The sequence below is a fragment of the Neoarius graeffei genome, chromosome 18, assembly GCF_027579695.1.
Source record: "Neoarius graeffei isolate fNeoGra1 chromosome 18, fNeoGra1.pri, whole genome shotgun sequence".
Lineage (NCBI taxonomy): Eukaryota > Metazoa > Chordata > Actinopteri > Siluriformes > Ariidae > Neoarius > Neoarius graeffei.
The window spans coordinates 62,546,082-62,561,584 of record NC_083586.1 but is presented as its reverse complement, the minus strand read 5'-3'; the positions used below and the strand labels follow the sequence as shown (position 1 = coordinate 62,561,584).

General features: G+C 42.4%; 2 protein-coding genes across 2 annotated transcripts in view; both read right to left on the bottom strand.

The window, feature by feature from the left end:
* The window catches only part of LOC132866424 (B-cell receptor CD22-like), a 37,859-nt gene extending 37,223 nt beyond the window's left edge, over window positions 1–636 (bottom strand). Inside the window, exon 1 of the mRNA XM_060899185.1 lies at window positions 552–636. The gene's annotated coding sequence lies outside the window, so the exon portion shown is untranslated. The remainder of the gene's footprint in view (window positions 1–551) is intronic.
* LOC132865815 (B-cell receptor CD22-like) overlaps window positions 1–15,503 on the bottom strand; it is a 78,813-nt gene that overhangs the window by 41,568 nt on the left and 21,742 nt on the right. The window contains exons 9-16 of the mRNA XM_060898316.1: window positions 15,167–15,403; window positions 13,800–14,057; window positions 13,434–13,688; window positions 13,077–13,337; window positions 12,904–12,991; window positions 12,783–12,828; window positions 10,862–10,948; window positions 10,686–10,772 (exon numbers count right to left, since the gene is read on the bottom strand). Of these exons, the coding sequence (XP_060754299.1) occupies window positions 10,686–10,772; window positions 10,862–10,948; window positions 12,783–12,828; window positions 12,904–12,991; window positions 13,077–13,337; window positions 13,434–13,688; window positions 13,800–14,057; window positions 15,167–15,403 (1,319 nt within the window). The remainder of the gene's footprint in view (window positions 1–10,685; window positions 10,773–10,861; window positions 10,949–12,782; window positions 12,829–12,903; window positions 12,992–13,076; window positions 13,338–13,433; window positions 13,689–13,799; window positions 14,058–15,166; window positions 15,404–15,503) is intronic.

Below are 15,503 nucleotides of genomic sequence, written 5' to 3'. Positions count from 1 at the left end.
TGTGTGTGTGTAAGTCATTAATCTACTTTGAATGGGGAAAGTCTTGTGTTACTCTGAGAGTGTTTTGTTTTATAAATTATGAAAAATGCACAGTTTAATTTCAGTTCATAAGAGAATAAACAAGTAATACAATTATAAAATTCAAACTGAATAAATTACTATAAAACAAACAAAACCCGGCGGCACGGTGGTGTAGTGGTTAGTGCTGTCGCCTCACAGCAAGAAGGTCCTGGGTTCGAGCCGCGGGGCCGGCGAGGCCCTTTCTGTGTGGAGTTTGCATGTTCTCCCCGTGGGTTTCCTCCGGGTGCTCGGGTTTCCCCCACAGTCCAAAGACATGCAGGTTAGGTTAACTGGTGACTCTAAACTGACCGTAGGTGTGAATGGTTGTCTGTGTCTATGTGTCAGCCCTGTGATGACCTGGCGACTTGTCCAGGGTGTACCCCGCCTTTCGCCCGTAGTCAGCTGGGATAGGCTCCAGCTTGCCTGCGACCCTGTAGAAGGATAAAGCGGCTAGAGATAATGAGATGAGACAAACAAAACCCTTTTCTGACCTCATTAAGAGATGTTCATCTCCTGCATCCAGAGAGAGAAAACCAGAAATAAGAGGAGCAGCTCTGAGGATTTAAACTGTTCAACTTGTCCAAGTTCAAATGTGCTGCTGTTTAAATTTCACACTGGTTTGCAGGTTTCTTCCTCTTTTGTGATTGAGTAAGTCCTTCCTCCCTCTACGTATTAAGAAACACCTAAACCACTGACACTTAAAACTCTTCTTTCACTTTGGCCCAATGTTTATAATGTACATGTTATGTATTTAATAAATTGCATGGTTTATTTTCTTTTTTATTTATTCAGGAAACATGCAACTGATTTTACTCAACATTTTCACCACATGTTGTCATTTTATAAACAATATTACTGTATTGTAGGAGACTATTCATTGTGTTGAAGCTCCGCTGTAGCTCAGTGCTGATTCAGGGTCAGTTTCCTGTCCGGTTTCTTGAGAAGTTGCTCACAAACCTGACCTCAGACCAGCGCTCTTCTCACACTCACACAAGGCTCATGATGACCAAATATGATAAAGATGTTTAACTGTGGCAGTGAGACAAATGATGCCATTTAATGCTCATCCACACTGACCATTAAACAAAAGCACATGAAACTCGACATGATTATTTACTAACTCATGGGGAAGCCATGGCCTAGAGGTTAGAGAAGCAGCTTTGGGACCAAAAGGTCACTGGTTTGATTCCTTGGACCAGCAGGAATGGCTGAAGTGCCCTTGAACAAGACACCTGACCTCCAACTGCTCCTCAGGCTGTTCTGGGTATGTTGTATGTCGCTCTGGATAAAAGTGTCTGCTAAATACCTGTAATGTAAGTCGAACATTTATGTTGCTTTGTTCACTGCTGATGATGTCATTTCCTGTCTCAAATAATTAGGAGGAAAGAGGAAGGCCAGAGTTTCTCTGAAATGTAACACTCTGCACTTCTTGTGGTTTAGCATTAATTTATCACAATGTTATTACAACCTGCAGGAGATATAAAGCTGCAGCGTTCAGCTAACAGACAGCTTTATATCGACACTAACTGGTAAACAGCACCATGTTATTAGCCCACCTGATTTGATAAAATGTCCTTAAGCAATTAAACATGTTTGATTTCCATAATTAGCAGGATTATAAACACTCCATGTGATGAACACGACAAGACAAACTAGAAAGTTCAACATTAAATGTAATTATAAACTGATAAAATGTACAACCTGCTAGTTTGTTGCATAGCAGATAGCTATTATCTCAGCATTTAAAACTTTTAATTTTATTTAAACTTTCAACTTTATAAACAAATGGATTGTCGGAACACAGTAATGTGATGCTGAAGAATGCTTTCTTTTTACTTTTCTTTGAAATAAGACAAAATATGATATTAATTGTGACTCATAACCAACATTTCAACTTCAGAATATGGCTGCATTTTCCCAGACAAACCCACAACCCAAACTCACCAGCTAATTTCTTATAAAACTGCACACATTGTCTCATCTCATTTCATTATCTGTAGCCGCTTTATCCTTCTACAGGGTCGCAGGCAAGCTGGAGCCTATCCCAGCTGACTACGGGCGAAAGGCGGGGTACACCCTGGACAAGTCGCCAGGTCATCACAGGGCTGACAAATATGATATTAATTGTGACTCATAACCTATTCTGTCCTCAACGTGTGTGTGCATCTATACACGAATTGACAGATAGCGAACAAGCTTCCAAGAGAAAGTCAGAGGCTGGAGTAAGATTGAAGTGTCTTTACTGTTGTCATCATTCTCTTGAACAGATTTCTTTGTAAAAAAAAAAAAAAGCGATGCTTTCCTGGACACAAATGAGGGATGGAAAGTAAGATAGCTGTAGCTGCACTCTGATCACATGTAATTTGTCAACTACAGGGTTTCCCTCTTTGTTTTTCCTGGGCTATGACCTGACTGCATCACATGACTAAAACAACCAATGAAAAGAAACAGCTAGTAGAAATTAAGGAAGAGTGTGTTACCCATAAACAACCACCAGGTGGAGAAATACCAAACTAAATACAAAGTTATACAAAGCATGACGGCGGCACGGTGGTGTAGTGGTTAGCGCTGTCGCCTCACAGCAAGAAGGTCCGGGTTCGAGCCTTTCTGTGTGGAGTTTGCATGTTCTCCCCGTGTCCGCGTGGGTTTCCTCCGGGTGCTCCGGTTTCCCCCACAGTCCAAAGACATGCAGGTTAGGTTAACTGGTGACTCTAAATTGACCGTAGGTGTGAGTGTGAATGGTTGTCTGTGTCTATGTGTCAGCCCTGTGATGACCTGGCGACTTGTCCGCCTTTCGCCCGTAGTCAGCTGGGATAGGCTCCAGCTTGCCTGCGACCCTGTAGAACAGGGTAAAACAGACCCTGTAGAACAGGATAAAGCGGCTAGAGATAATGAGATGAGATGTCCTGAATACTGGAAATGCAGTGAGCGTCCTGTTGACGTTTCTGAAAATACTCAAGAATTTCTAAACATGTAGAACAGGGGGTGGGCAATTATTTTTTCCATAGGGCCACGTGAGAAACAGAAAATTTAGTGGAGGGCCGGACCATAAGGCTGAACTAAATTCTGCACAATATTAATTGTATTTCTTTATATAAAGCAGTAAATATCATTGTTTTTACAAGCTGCTAAGACTGGTAAGAGTATGGAAAAAACAAGGTTGCCTTACAAAAAATGTCATTTATTCAATCAAATTTCCCAAAGCAATGGTTAACAAAATGTGAACGTTTGTACCATTTTTTTTTTCAGGCACATTCACCCCAAAACACAATAAAGACATCACAATATTGTCTTTCTACTCCAAATATCAAGCAAGATACATCATATTATAATAATGATGCCCACATTTGTAGTCTAATCACCTCATTTGGTGTTTTTCAGTTTTTTATTTGTTCAGTGAGAGGAATCTAGTCTCTGTTGGTCTTTAACGAGTGCATCAGAGTCAGGCTGAATGTCTGAGGTGGAGATGCGAAGCACAGCTGACAGATGATCATCAGTCAATTCGGTGTAGGAATCAGATCTACAGATCGGCTCGGGCTCCGGCGCCTGCTGGTGACGTCACACTATGTGATTGGCTGGACCGTTTGAAGGATGACGTACAAGTTTGTGGTTGGTCTGGACAAATTACGGAAGTAGTTATCGCGGGATTAGGTTTCGTGGGATTTCATGTCATGTTCATGTCGCGCGCATTGCGTTTTTGTTGAAGACAACTTCAAAATAAAAGCAATGCACATTCAGTCCATGCATGAGGTAAAATTAGGAAATACGTTTATTTTGTAATTTCTAATTAACCTTACGCGGGCCGGTCAGAATGAACCAAAGGGCCGGATGCGGCCCGGAAAATGCCCAGGTCTGATGTAGAAGATTCCACCATTAAAGCAGTGTTTACTCTGTTATCTGTCATGTTATTCAGTAGTGAAGGTCTCAGCTATTGGTGGGACATGGCGATTCATTTCCGCCAGTTCGTTCATGTCGGTCAGTTCAGCAAAGAAATTCGTTCGTTCAGTTCGTTCACTCGTTCATTTTGATGACGTCACACCAAAGCAGCACAACAATGGCTGTCGTCCGAAGTTTAGTTCATCTTGAGTGAACGAGAGGCGGCAGAGGTGCCATCCACAATAGATTTTCATACATTACAATGTGCTTGAGAAAAAGATGGAAGAAAAACATTATCCTAGCATTATCTGAAAAAGACTACATAAACAAAGCTCTGAAAGTTAATTAAATGTAGATGAGAATAAAGCTGTTTTTATATTTATTATATTTATTTTAGTACAGCCATGGTCTGCCGGCTATGCAGTTGTTCTCTCAAACCCATTAAGCAAAAAAAAAAATTGCTTATTTAACAGCAACACTCATTTCAGAGAATAAACAACTTTACAAGTCATCGTATTCAGCGAACAGCAGCCTGCGATGTCTCTCTGCTGCATTCATGATCATTCATTGTTCTAGTCGTTCACTTCGAAGACTCGTTCAAAAAGAACGGTTCGTTCGTGAACGACACACCACTAGTTGCTATGCGCCCAGCCCAGTATGGCAGCAGGCAGGCTGGCTGCTGGCTGTTCGTTCGTTCGCGAACTGCTGAGCTCGTTCGCTGTGAACTGAAATGTATTGCTGAGTGAGAGCTCTAAATTGTAAACTAAAGACCTGGCATGTGTCAACGCTCTGATAATAGGGCTCAGATAGCCCTTAAAGAAGTAAAGTGGCGCTGCTCTGCACAGATCAAAATGCAAGTTGGACGCCCTTCTGCTACTGAACAGATCCTGCTGATTCGCCAACGACTGAGATTCAGCGACCGCCCTGCTGCCAGCGAGCAGAGACTGCTGATTCGCGAACGACCGAGAACGAGAGGCAGCGCGAACTAGTTCTAGTCGTTCACTTCGAAGACTCGTTCAAAAAGAACGGTTCGTTCGTGAATGACACACCACTAGTCTCAGCCTCAGCACTCAGTGTGGTTTATATGAAACAGACCCTGGAGACCTGAAACAGATCAGAATGTGAAGGTCCAGGATTGGAGGACATGGTGGGAATCCCAGCTCTTTCTGAGAGACACATTAATGAACTCAGCTCAGCAATAAGAGCCACACAGCACCAAAAGCAGGACTACACATGGGGAATGGAAGCAAAAAAGACACATAAGCCATTCAATCCTGTAAACCTCCTTGAACTTCAAATTAGTTTTAAATGTTCAGAGATTAATTTAATCTGAATTTGTGAACACTGAAGGAAACCCTGTTTGAATATAGATGCTTGATTGAATTGATTAAAGCTTTTAATTTAAATTTCTAATAATGTTGACTCGGTACAAGTAAGAATGTCACTAGTTTAACGTCATTTCTCAGTAGTGTGGTGGTAACGTTGCTGTTTTCTGAATCAAATCACTTTTCTGTAGCGCAGTAGTGTAAGCTACATGTTCCTGAGCATTTCTGAAGCTCAGGCACGGCAGATCTTTCCGCTGCGGTCTAAATAAAACTAAAGGCCGCAGTATGTTTAATTTAATTTTGTGTCCATGTGAACTTGTGTGTGTTGACTGCGCATGTCGAAGGCCAAGGCCGTGTGTAGCAACAGAAACATTTCTGTATGACGGTGACGCCACGTGAGGCAACGTAAACACAGTAAACCAAACAGAGATGCTCGCACGCACACAGAGTGAAATATTGTTCATCTATCGAAAGCTGCATTTTGATATTATGTGGATCGCGTTTTTATTTGTTCGTTGTTGTTGCGAAATTGGTTTTGGAGCAGTGAAAGTAATCATCACGGATTATTAGCTTAACTTGCTACAGTTTTCTTCAGTGTTGTGAAGCTTCATTTAATGTAGAGTAACTGGTAGCTTCACAAATTACTCTTTCCAAGTAGCTTGCCCAACGCTGCTAGCTAGAGGAAGTGATATTTTCAAGTGCTGTACCAAAAAGCCCTAACGGCCCATGAGGAAGAACCTCAAGAAGAACCACTGTCAAATAAAATGGGGAAAATCTATGGATATGTCTTGAAAACGTTTCTTGTTCAGGTTTGAATTTTGTGTGCCCTCGATGCAACATTCATGCCCTATGTTAGACCCCGTCCACACGTAGCCAGGTATCTGCTAAATCAAAGATATTTTTCTACATTTTGGCCTGTCATCCACATGAAAACGCATCAAAAACGAATATTTTAAAAAACTCCGGGCAAAGTGACGATTTTTGAAAACTCCGTGTATGCCTTTTCGTGTAGACAGAGATAACCGGAGTTTTGCGTTTTAGAACGTCACAATCTGCGCCAAAAAAATGACAACAAATCTGCCCTGACGTCAAACGTGCGACCTTTGTTTACTGCAGAAGCCAGATTAAGCATGGACTTAAGCTAGCTGCACACTACGGCGATCCACGCGGTACCGAACCGACCCATTTCAGAGCCGACTCCCGACAGGGCATGCACATATCCCCCGACTGTTGACAAGTGCAGTCGCGATTGAAGCGACACGTGACAACTTAATAGCTTTGTGATTGGCTATTGGATATAGTTACTGTTAAATCCAACACTTGAAGATGCTACAGGCTGAATTACAAATGGCACAACATGGAATATGTAGCACACTATCGAGGCTGCATGAGCTATTATTTCCAACCTTAAATAGTGCACTTATATAGGGGAGTTAAAGCGATTTGGAATTCAGCCACACAACTTGAGCAGAGTGGCTTTCCAGCCCACTGTGTCTATGGATAAAGCTTCAGTCTATGGAATTACAGTATATACCTGCATTAGGTGCTACCAACACGTATTTCTCGCGCTAGAAATTGTGTTTAATGATGTCACGTGTTATATGCGAAAGATATGATTGGCTATTGCTAGCGACTCTCGCCGACCAGTCTGGCTCCCGATTAGTTTTTCGAATTGGCTGTGAGATGAGTCGGTACCATCGAAAACTAGTCTTTACGCCTGACTCGCGACTTCAGTTGGCTCGGTACGCTGAAAATCGGCGTAGTGTGCGGCTAGCTAAAGAGTAATGGATCGGAGTAGTGCCTTGAAAGCGTTAATTATTGTGCAGGTGCTATTTACATGTTTAATTTTAGAAGCCCAACTACTGCTCCAAGAGCACAGGCGATGTGATTAGGGGGTAGGATTTGGGGAAATAACCATCTACAGGTTTGGAATGCTTATGAATGTGATTGAAAATGCAGATGTTCGGTTATGTGTGGAAGGGATTTTTTTCGAAGACGAGGTGGTGTGGATAAAACATTTTTATAAACGGGGGGGGGGGGGGGGGGGGGGATGTTCGGTTTTAAAAATACCCGGCTACGTGTGTACATGGCATTAGTCACATACAGTACCTGTTTAAGTGATGAACTGTGGTTTTTAGAGGTGTTAATTACTGTTATTTTTAGAGATGGTAATAGACGTTTTATACCCATGCTACAATGTTTTGGTCTGTGCCATGAAACTGTCAACCTCTGCAGCACCAGTGCTATGTGCAAAGAAAATTAACATACAGCCCTGCAATAAGCTCAGGTTCCATCTCAAATTTATTTACACCATTATTTTTATGATTATGCGTTCCTTGTGACAGCTCTCTGGACACTGTATTACCTCGATGCATCACGGTGTATAACAACTCTGTTGCAAGCCTGCCTCCTGTTTCCTCATTTCCCTTGAACCGCAGGAGTGTTACACTGGTACCGAAACCCGGGATCTCGAGGAAGACGCACCATCATCACACTTTCCTAGATCATCTAGGCCAGGGGTCTTCAATCCTATCCGCAAAGGGCTGGTGTAGCTGCAGGCTTTCATTACAGCCAAATTGGAGGCTCACTTGATTGTTGATTGGAGACGAGGGTGAAATGATTAAACAAGTGAAATCAGGTGTAGCTCCTGCTTGGTTGGAATGAAAGCCTGCAGCCACACTGGCCCTTTGTGGATAGGATTGAAGACCCCTGATCTAGACCCTCGTCAGCATCCACTAAACCCAATATCAAGGCCTTGTCATGCTGTGCATGGAGCAAGAGCCGAACTTCCAGGTTCTTCTCCAGGCCCAGGCAGAGGATCAGCAGGTGCTCTAGAGCCTGGTCCAGCCAGCAGGTACCTGTATGACAGAAGCATTTCCAGAGGCTAGCAAGCCCCTATCCCATATCATGCTCACAAAAATGAGTCCACAAAATGACCACGGAGCGTTCGTGGGGCTTTTTTGAGTGTGCCACGGGAGCATGCGCTTGGCCACCCTCAAAGTGGACGATCTGTGTATTGCCGCTTCTATCAGGGGAGGTGTAGTTTGCAGCCCAACAGCTCCCCATCACCAACCTGCTGGAGTACCTGGACCTCAAGGCTATCTTGCAACTGGTCAGCAACACCCTGGAAAAGCATCGTCAGCACTCCTGTGCACTGACACTCAGTGACCTCAGCTGCTCATTTGCCTTTGCACAACAGCTCTGTGATACCTGCAGACACCTGCTGACTGAAGAATGCAATGCTGATGAATTCATTGACTGAGTGGTGCTGGAGAAGACCGTCAGTTGGTTTCTGGAAGGAACAGTGGAGTGCCACTGTCAGCCATCGCTGGAGGTGATCCTTGGCTATGGAATTTTTCACCAGGAGACAAAGTGCCCGTTTTACTAGTGTCAAGTTCTAAATTACTTATGAAGTAGCAAGAATCCTTTGAGGTCACACAGAGCATCAGAGAAGTTAACTGTGAGGTCACGCAAACAGATAGAAACGATGCACTTCAAATATACCACCTCAGTCTCCTAAAACTGTGGAGAAAGGAGGTCCCTATAGCGCTGGTGATAGTGTTTCCCAAGATTGAGGACCTGGGGACCGGAAGTCCAAAAAGTGTGACCCAATTCACCCTGGTCCCTTGTGGAGACCACCTCTCACCAGCCCAGAGAGTGCAGGTTTCAGGAAGAAGTTTCTGATGTGTTTTTGCCTCGACCTGGTAGCACAAACCTCATGGAACACCACGATGAGACTCCTCCAGGGGTGTTTTAGGGCAGCAGGGTTACCCAAATGCATTAAATGCATCTCCGATGCCTTGCATTGGTTAGATGGTGCTTACATTTATTTGACACTAGATTTAACCAAGGAGTATTGGCAGATTCCCTTGACTATAATATCCATCCATCCATCATCTGTAGCCGCTTTTCCTGTACAGGGACTCAGGCAAGTTGGAGCCTGTCCCAGCTGACTATGGGCGAGAGACAGGGTACATTGTGGACAAGTCACCAGGTCATTGCAGGGCTGATGCATACAAACAACCGTTCACACTCACGGCCAATTTAGAGCCACCAATTAGTCTAACCTGCATGTCTTTGGACTGTGGGGGAAACCAGAGCATCCGGAGGAAACCAATGTGAACATACAAACTCCACACAGAAAGGCCCCCGTCAGCCACTGGGCTCGAACCAAGGACCTTCTTACTGTGAGGTGACAGTGCTAACCAGTACACCACCGTGCCACCCTTGACTATAATATCCTCATAAAAATAGCCTTTTCTGCTCTGTTTGGGTTACACCAGTATGTCACCCTTCCATTTTGGTTGTTTGAAGCCCCAGTGACATTTCAGCGTCTAATGGACAGAATCCTCTACCCACACAGTGCATATGCTGCTGACTGTTTAGGAGCCATTCCACCGAATCGGTGCCATTTCCATCCCTAGAAAATTAAAGAATGCTTAACCTCCTAAGGCCCAAGCTGTTTTTTTACATGCATTTTTTATTTCTCTTTGCTATTTGGGCTTATTAGAACCTGATTAGAATAAAAACTAAGCATCATCTTTTGATAAAATGTACTTTTAGAGAAAAAGTATGTCCACATATGTGGATTCTTGTTCCGAATTTCCATAAAGTGCTGTCCACGCATGTGACCGCTAAGCCCTAGGAGGTTAAAGAATAAATGAAGCAAGAGTACAGTGTGTTACTTTAGCAGTGTATACAGTATAAAGATATAAAACTAACGAAAATGGGAGGATACAGAACACATACAGTATAGAAAAAGAATTCATAGATGCAACGCCAAACAGATAAAAATCCCTGCACACTCTTGTTAATGCTTAGTTTTGAGGAATTAAGAATCACGTGCAGTTACATACAATATATTGCTCATAAACATAAAGCTTTCACTCTTCATCTATTTAAAAATTGAGTTCAATATTGATCCACAGCGCAAAAACAGAACTATTCCAGCATCTCTCTCTCTCTCTCTCTCTGGTGTTGTTGAGGTTGATGATCTCACTGTTGCTTTCTTGCAGCCTAGAAAAAGAAAATCATGATGAAGGGCTTGAGGTGGATATACTGAACAAACAATGAAACTGATTATTTACTTTCAAAATGGAAGAGCATTAATTGGTGAGAACTCTTGTATTGATTTGTTCATAAAACTGTCTTCTTGTCATAAAAACTTTAATGATTTATAGTTTTCCAAAGCCTGGTGTCATATCCCGAGATTGTAAGTGAAGTGGTGACCAAATGGAAACACTCACTGGTAGATTGTTGTAATCAGGAGAGATGGACTGAGAATCCCGAGCTGCGGGCGTGTCATCAGGAGGACTCGGGTGAACCGTCTGTGTGAGAGAAAGAGAAATAAATCATGTGTTCATCATTCAGAGTGATTATTTCCAGATCTGAATGTCTGAGTGAAGTGTGTCTCTGAAGACTTACTGCAAGTGTGTCGTACGTGTCATTGTAGGACCTGGTCTGAGGATCGAGAGCTGTGTACGTGTCCTCAGTCGGACTGGAGTGAACTTTCTGTGTGAAGATATAAAGAATGTTTTGGGTGGTTTTAGGAATTCCTCCAGATCTGAATGTCTGAGTGAAGTGTGTCTCTGAAGACTTACTGCAAGTGTGTCGTACGTGTCATTGTAGGACCTGGTCTGAGGATCGAGAGCTGTGTACGTGTCCTCAGTCGGACTGGAGTGAATGTTCTGTGTGAAGATATAAAGAATGTTTTGGGTGTTTTAAGGAATTCCTCCAGATCTGAATGTCTGAGTGAAGATAATGTGCCTCAGATTGCATTCTATGACTTACAACCCCGATTCCAAAAAAGTTGGGACAAAGTACAAATTGTAAATAAAAACGGAATGCAATAATTTACAAATCTCAAAAACTGATATTGTATTCACAATAGAACATAGACAACATATCAAATGTCGAAAGTGAGACATTTTGAAATTTCATGCCAAATATTGGCTCATTTGAAATTTCATGACAGCAACACATCTCAAAAAAGTTGGGACAGGGGCAATAAGAGGCTGGAAAAGTTAAAGGTAGAAAAAAGGAACAGCTGGAGGACCAAATTGCAACTCATTAGGTCAATTGGCAATAGGTCATTAACATGACTGGGTATAAAAAGAGCATCTTGGAGTGGCAGCGGCTCTCAGAAGTAAAGATGGGAAGAGGATCACCAATCCCCCTAATTCTGCGCCGACAAATAGTGGAGCAATATCAGAAAGGAGTTCGACAGTGTAAAATTGCAAAGAGTTTGAACATATAATCATCTACAGTGCATAATATAATCAAAAGATTCAGAGAATCTGGAAGAATCTCTGTGCATAAGGGTCAAGGCCGGAAAACCATACTGGGTGCCCATGATCTTCGGGCCCTTAGACGGCACTGCATCACATACAGGCATGCTTCTGTATTGGAAATCACAAAATGGGCTCAGGAATATTTCCAGAGAACATTATCTGTGAACACAATTCACCGTGCCATCTGCCGTTGCCAGCTAAAACTCTATAGTTCAAAGAAGAAGCTGTATCTAAACATGATCCAGAAACGCAGACGTCTTCTCTGGGCCAAGGCTCATTTAAAATGGACTGTGGCAAAGTGGAAAACTGTTCTGTGGTCAGACGAATCAAAATTTGAAGTTCTTTATGGAAATCAGGGACGCCGTGTCATTCGGACTAAAGAGGAGAAGGACAACCCAAGTTGTTATCAGCGCTCAGTTCAGAAGCCTGCATCTCTGATGGTATGGGGTTGCATTAGTGCGTGTGGCATGGGCAGCTTACACATCTGGAAAGACACCATCAATGCTGAAAGGTCTATCCAGGTTCTAGAGCAACATATGCTCCCATCCAGACGACGTCTCTTTCAGGGAAGACCTTGCATTTTCCAACATGACAATGCCAAACCACATACTGCATCAATTACAGCATCATGGCTGCGTAGAAGAAGGGTCCGGGTACTGAACTGGCCAGCCTGCAGTCCAGATCTTTCACCCATAGAAAACATTTGGCGCATCATAAAACGGAAGATACGACAAAAAAGACCCAAGACAGTTGAACTAGAATCCTAAACATGGCCTTGTCCCAACTTTTTTGAGATGTGTTGTTGTCATGAAATTTAAAATCACCTAATTTTTCTCTTTAAATGATACATTTTCTCAGTTTAAACATTTGATATGTCATCTATGTTCTATTCTGAATAAAATAGGGAACTTTGAAACTTCCACATCATTGCATTCCGTTTTTATTTACAATTTGTACTTTGTCCCAACTTTTTTGGAATCGGGGTTGTAATACATCACAGGATTTACGACTATAGCTATGTTTCATGATGAAAAGTGCCTCGACCCTGGTGTTTTCCTCATATTCAGTATAAAGATGCACTGTGTCTCGTGTAGATTATCACTCTCTGTTGTACTGTTTTCCAGGTAAGCATGAGGGTTTTATGTTGCTGTCCTAAGTGGTTACAAAAAACAAAGGACTATCGAGGCAGTAAGTCACACTGCGTCCCTCTGTCCTGTTACAATTCACTTACCTGACTGGACGTGGCATCATCAGCTGAACCTCGTCTTCTCTTTCTCCTAAAAAGTCACAATAATCAGAGGGCTCATATCGCAGACATTTGAAGCAAGTTGATGAAAAATACATATGCTTACCACATGAATAAAACACCAATGATGACAAACAAACATCCAAATCCAACCGTGACTCCAAGAACTACATACAGAACGACACTTCTGCTCCCTGTGTGCAGACAAATATTAGTCAGCTATAACTCATTCATCTTTATCAATGCTACAAGTGCTATTTGTTATAATAACTGTAATACCATTTACAGTGAGAGGCACTGCAGCTGCTCTCTGATTCCCGTATTTATTCTGAGCCACACAGTAAAACCATCCACTGCTGCTGAAGCTCAACGTGAAGCTGTAACTCTGTCCAGAGCCTACAGGTGAGCCTTCATTCACCTTATACCAGCTGTAGGTCTCCACAGGTGGGTTCGCATCACTGCTGCAGGTCAGAGTCACTGAACTGCCCTCCACCATCTCACCAGAGGGACTGATGGACACTGAGACGTTCTTAGGAGGATCTGAAAAAAGGGCAATAACAGAAGGTTAAGAATATTGAAGTGAGAATCAGTGGCTCAGTGGATGTCAGTCAGTTGCCTTCATAATCAACCACTCACACAAAACATTTACTGTCATTTCCTCAGAATATTTCTCTCCGTATTGATTGCTGGACTTGCACTTGTACTCTCCACGGTCCTCAGAGCTGATCTTTCGAATGGTGTAGATGTTTTCTTTGCTTTTCAATGATCTTCCTTTAAACCAGTTAAACTCCACAGGTGGGTTCGCATCACTGCTGCAGGTCAGAGTCACTGAACTGCCCTCCACCATCTCACCAGAGGGACTGATGGACACGGAGACACTCTTTGGAGGATCTTAAACAGATAAGAAGGAAAAGATACAAAGGAAACATTTTTAATTATTTTTCAGATTACTGAGGGTCAGGAAGTTACATAATGGACTGTAGTGAATCATCATTAACTCACACAGGACATTCAGAGACACGGCAGGAGAGGACCGAGTTCCATGTTTATTTGTAGCCCAGCACCTGTACTCTCCACTGTCCTCAGAGCTGATCCTGTTGATGGTGTAGGTTTCTCCTCTTCCTCTATACAATATTCCCTTATACCAGCTGTAGGTCTCCACAGGTGGGTTCGCATCACTGCTGCAGGTCAGAGTCACTGAACTGCCCTCCACCGTCTCACCAGAGGGACTGATGGACACGGAGACTCTCTTTGGAGGATCTAGAGATAGAAATACAAACTGCACAGTATGAAGAGTTTTGTCTTTTCTTTTAATAATCAGAAAATGAAAGCTGTCATTATTTCATGTTTTACTGCAGTAACACATTAATTTTCCTAACAAGTAACAGCAGTGAAATTACTGAAAAATGTCAAAAATAAATAAATAAATTAATTAATTAATAAAATCACAAACAGTAACTTTTAATTAATTATAACTTCTTTTGGTCATGTTAGAGTTAGAAAAAGTTACTGGGTAAACTAAAATAGTGTGTGTGCTCATATACATGTGTGTATGAATGTTGAATGTACGAGTGTGCTAGTGTACAAGTATGCTAATACACGCATGTTAATATTAAAAATATTCTCGCATGCAAGTATGTAAGCATGTTGATACACATGTACGCTAATATTCAAATATTTCAGCATGCTAGAACACTAATGAGCATGTATGCTAGTCTGGTGTGCAAGTATGATAATACACGTATGCTAATATTAAAATATTTGAATGTCAAAGTATGCTAATACACGTGTGTACTAATTAAAAATATTCTAGCGTGTGAGTATGTAAGTATGCAGATCCATGTGGATGCTTGTATGCGAGTAAACTAGTGGGTAATTATGCGAGTCTGCAGTTAGCTGCTGTGCAAGTCTGTGAGTCTGTCTGCATTGTGCAGGTTTAACCCACAGACACATTTAACTCTAGATACCGAGAGAGAGAGAGAGAGAGAGAGAGACCACTTTAATTACTGACACATGATGTAATGAGACATGTTTGCTTAATGAGCAGCTAATTTATCATCATGGTGCCTTGTACAGTTTTGGAGCGAGTTGGCTCTCTGAGAGATGTGAACTGTTCATATCTAAATATCTTTTCTGTAAAAGAATAATGAAGTTCTCTCTGCAGTATTCTGTAGGACTAAAGCCGTTAATCATGTCCAGTGTAAACCTGATCAGAATGCATCCAGTGAAACTTCACATCAACTGATGACTTGTTGTGTTGCTGTGCTGCTGGTTCCTGCTTCATTACTGATGGGATTCATTTTACATGTGGATTCAGCACCAACTTTGTGTTGCTAGTTTCATGAGTGAAAGAATAAATCTGGACTTACATTGGACATCAAGAGTGACAGCAGGGGAGCGATAATCTTCTCCCTGTGCAGCACAGCTGTAATCACCTGAATCCCTCTGACTGACTGACCGCAGACGGAGACGGTTAGAGGAGGAGGATAAAAGATTTCCACTTTTGTACCAGGAGACAGTCGGGCTGCAGGTGTTTTTACATGTGAGAGTGACTGTCTTTCCCTCAACCACTTCATCAGGAATCATCTCCACCTGAAGCTCTGAGGCTGAGAGGAAAGAGGAAAACATGCAGTGCAGCCTGTGGGGATTAGTGTCTGTTCTCCTGTTATTAAATCACATCATTTAGCTTCCGAATCATAAACTTAC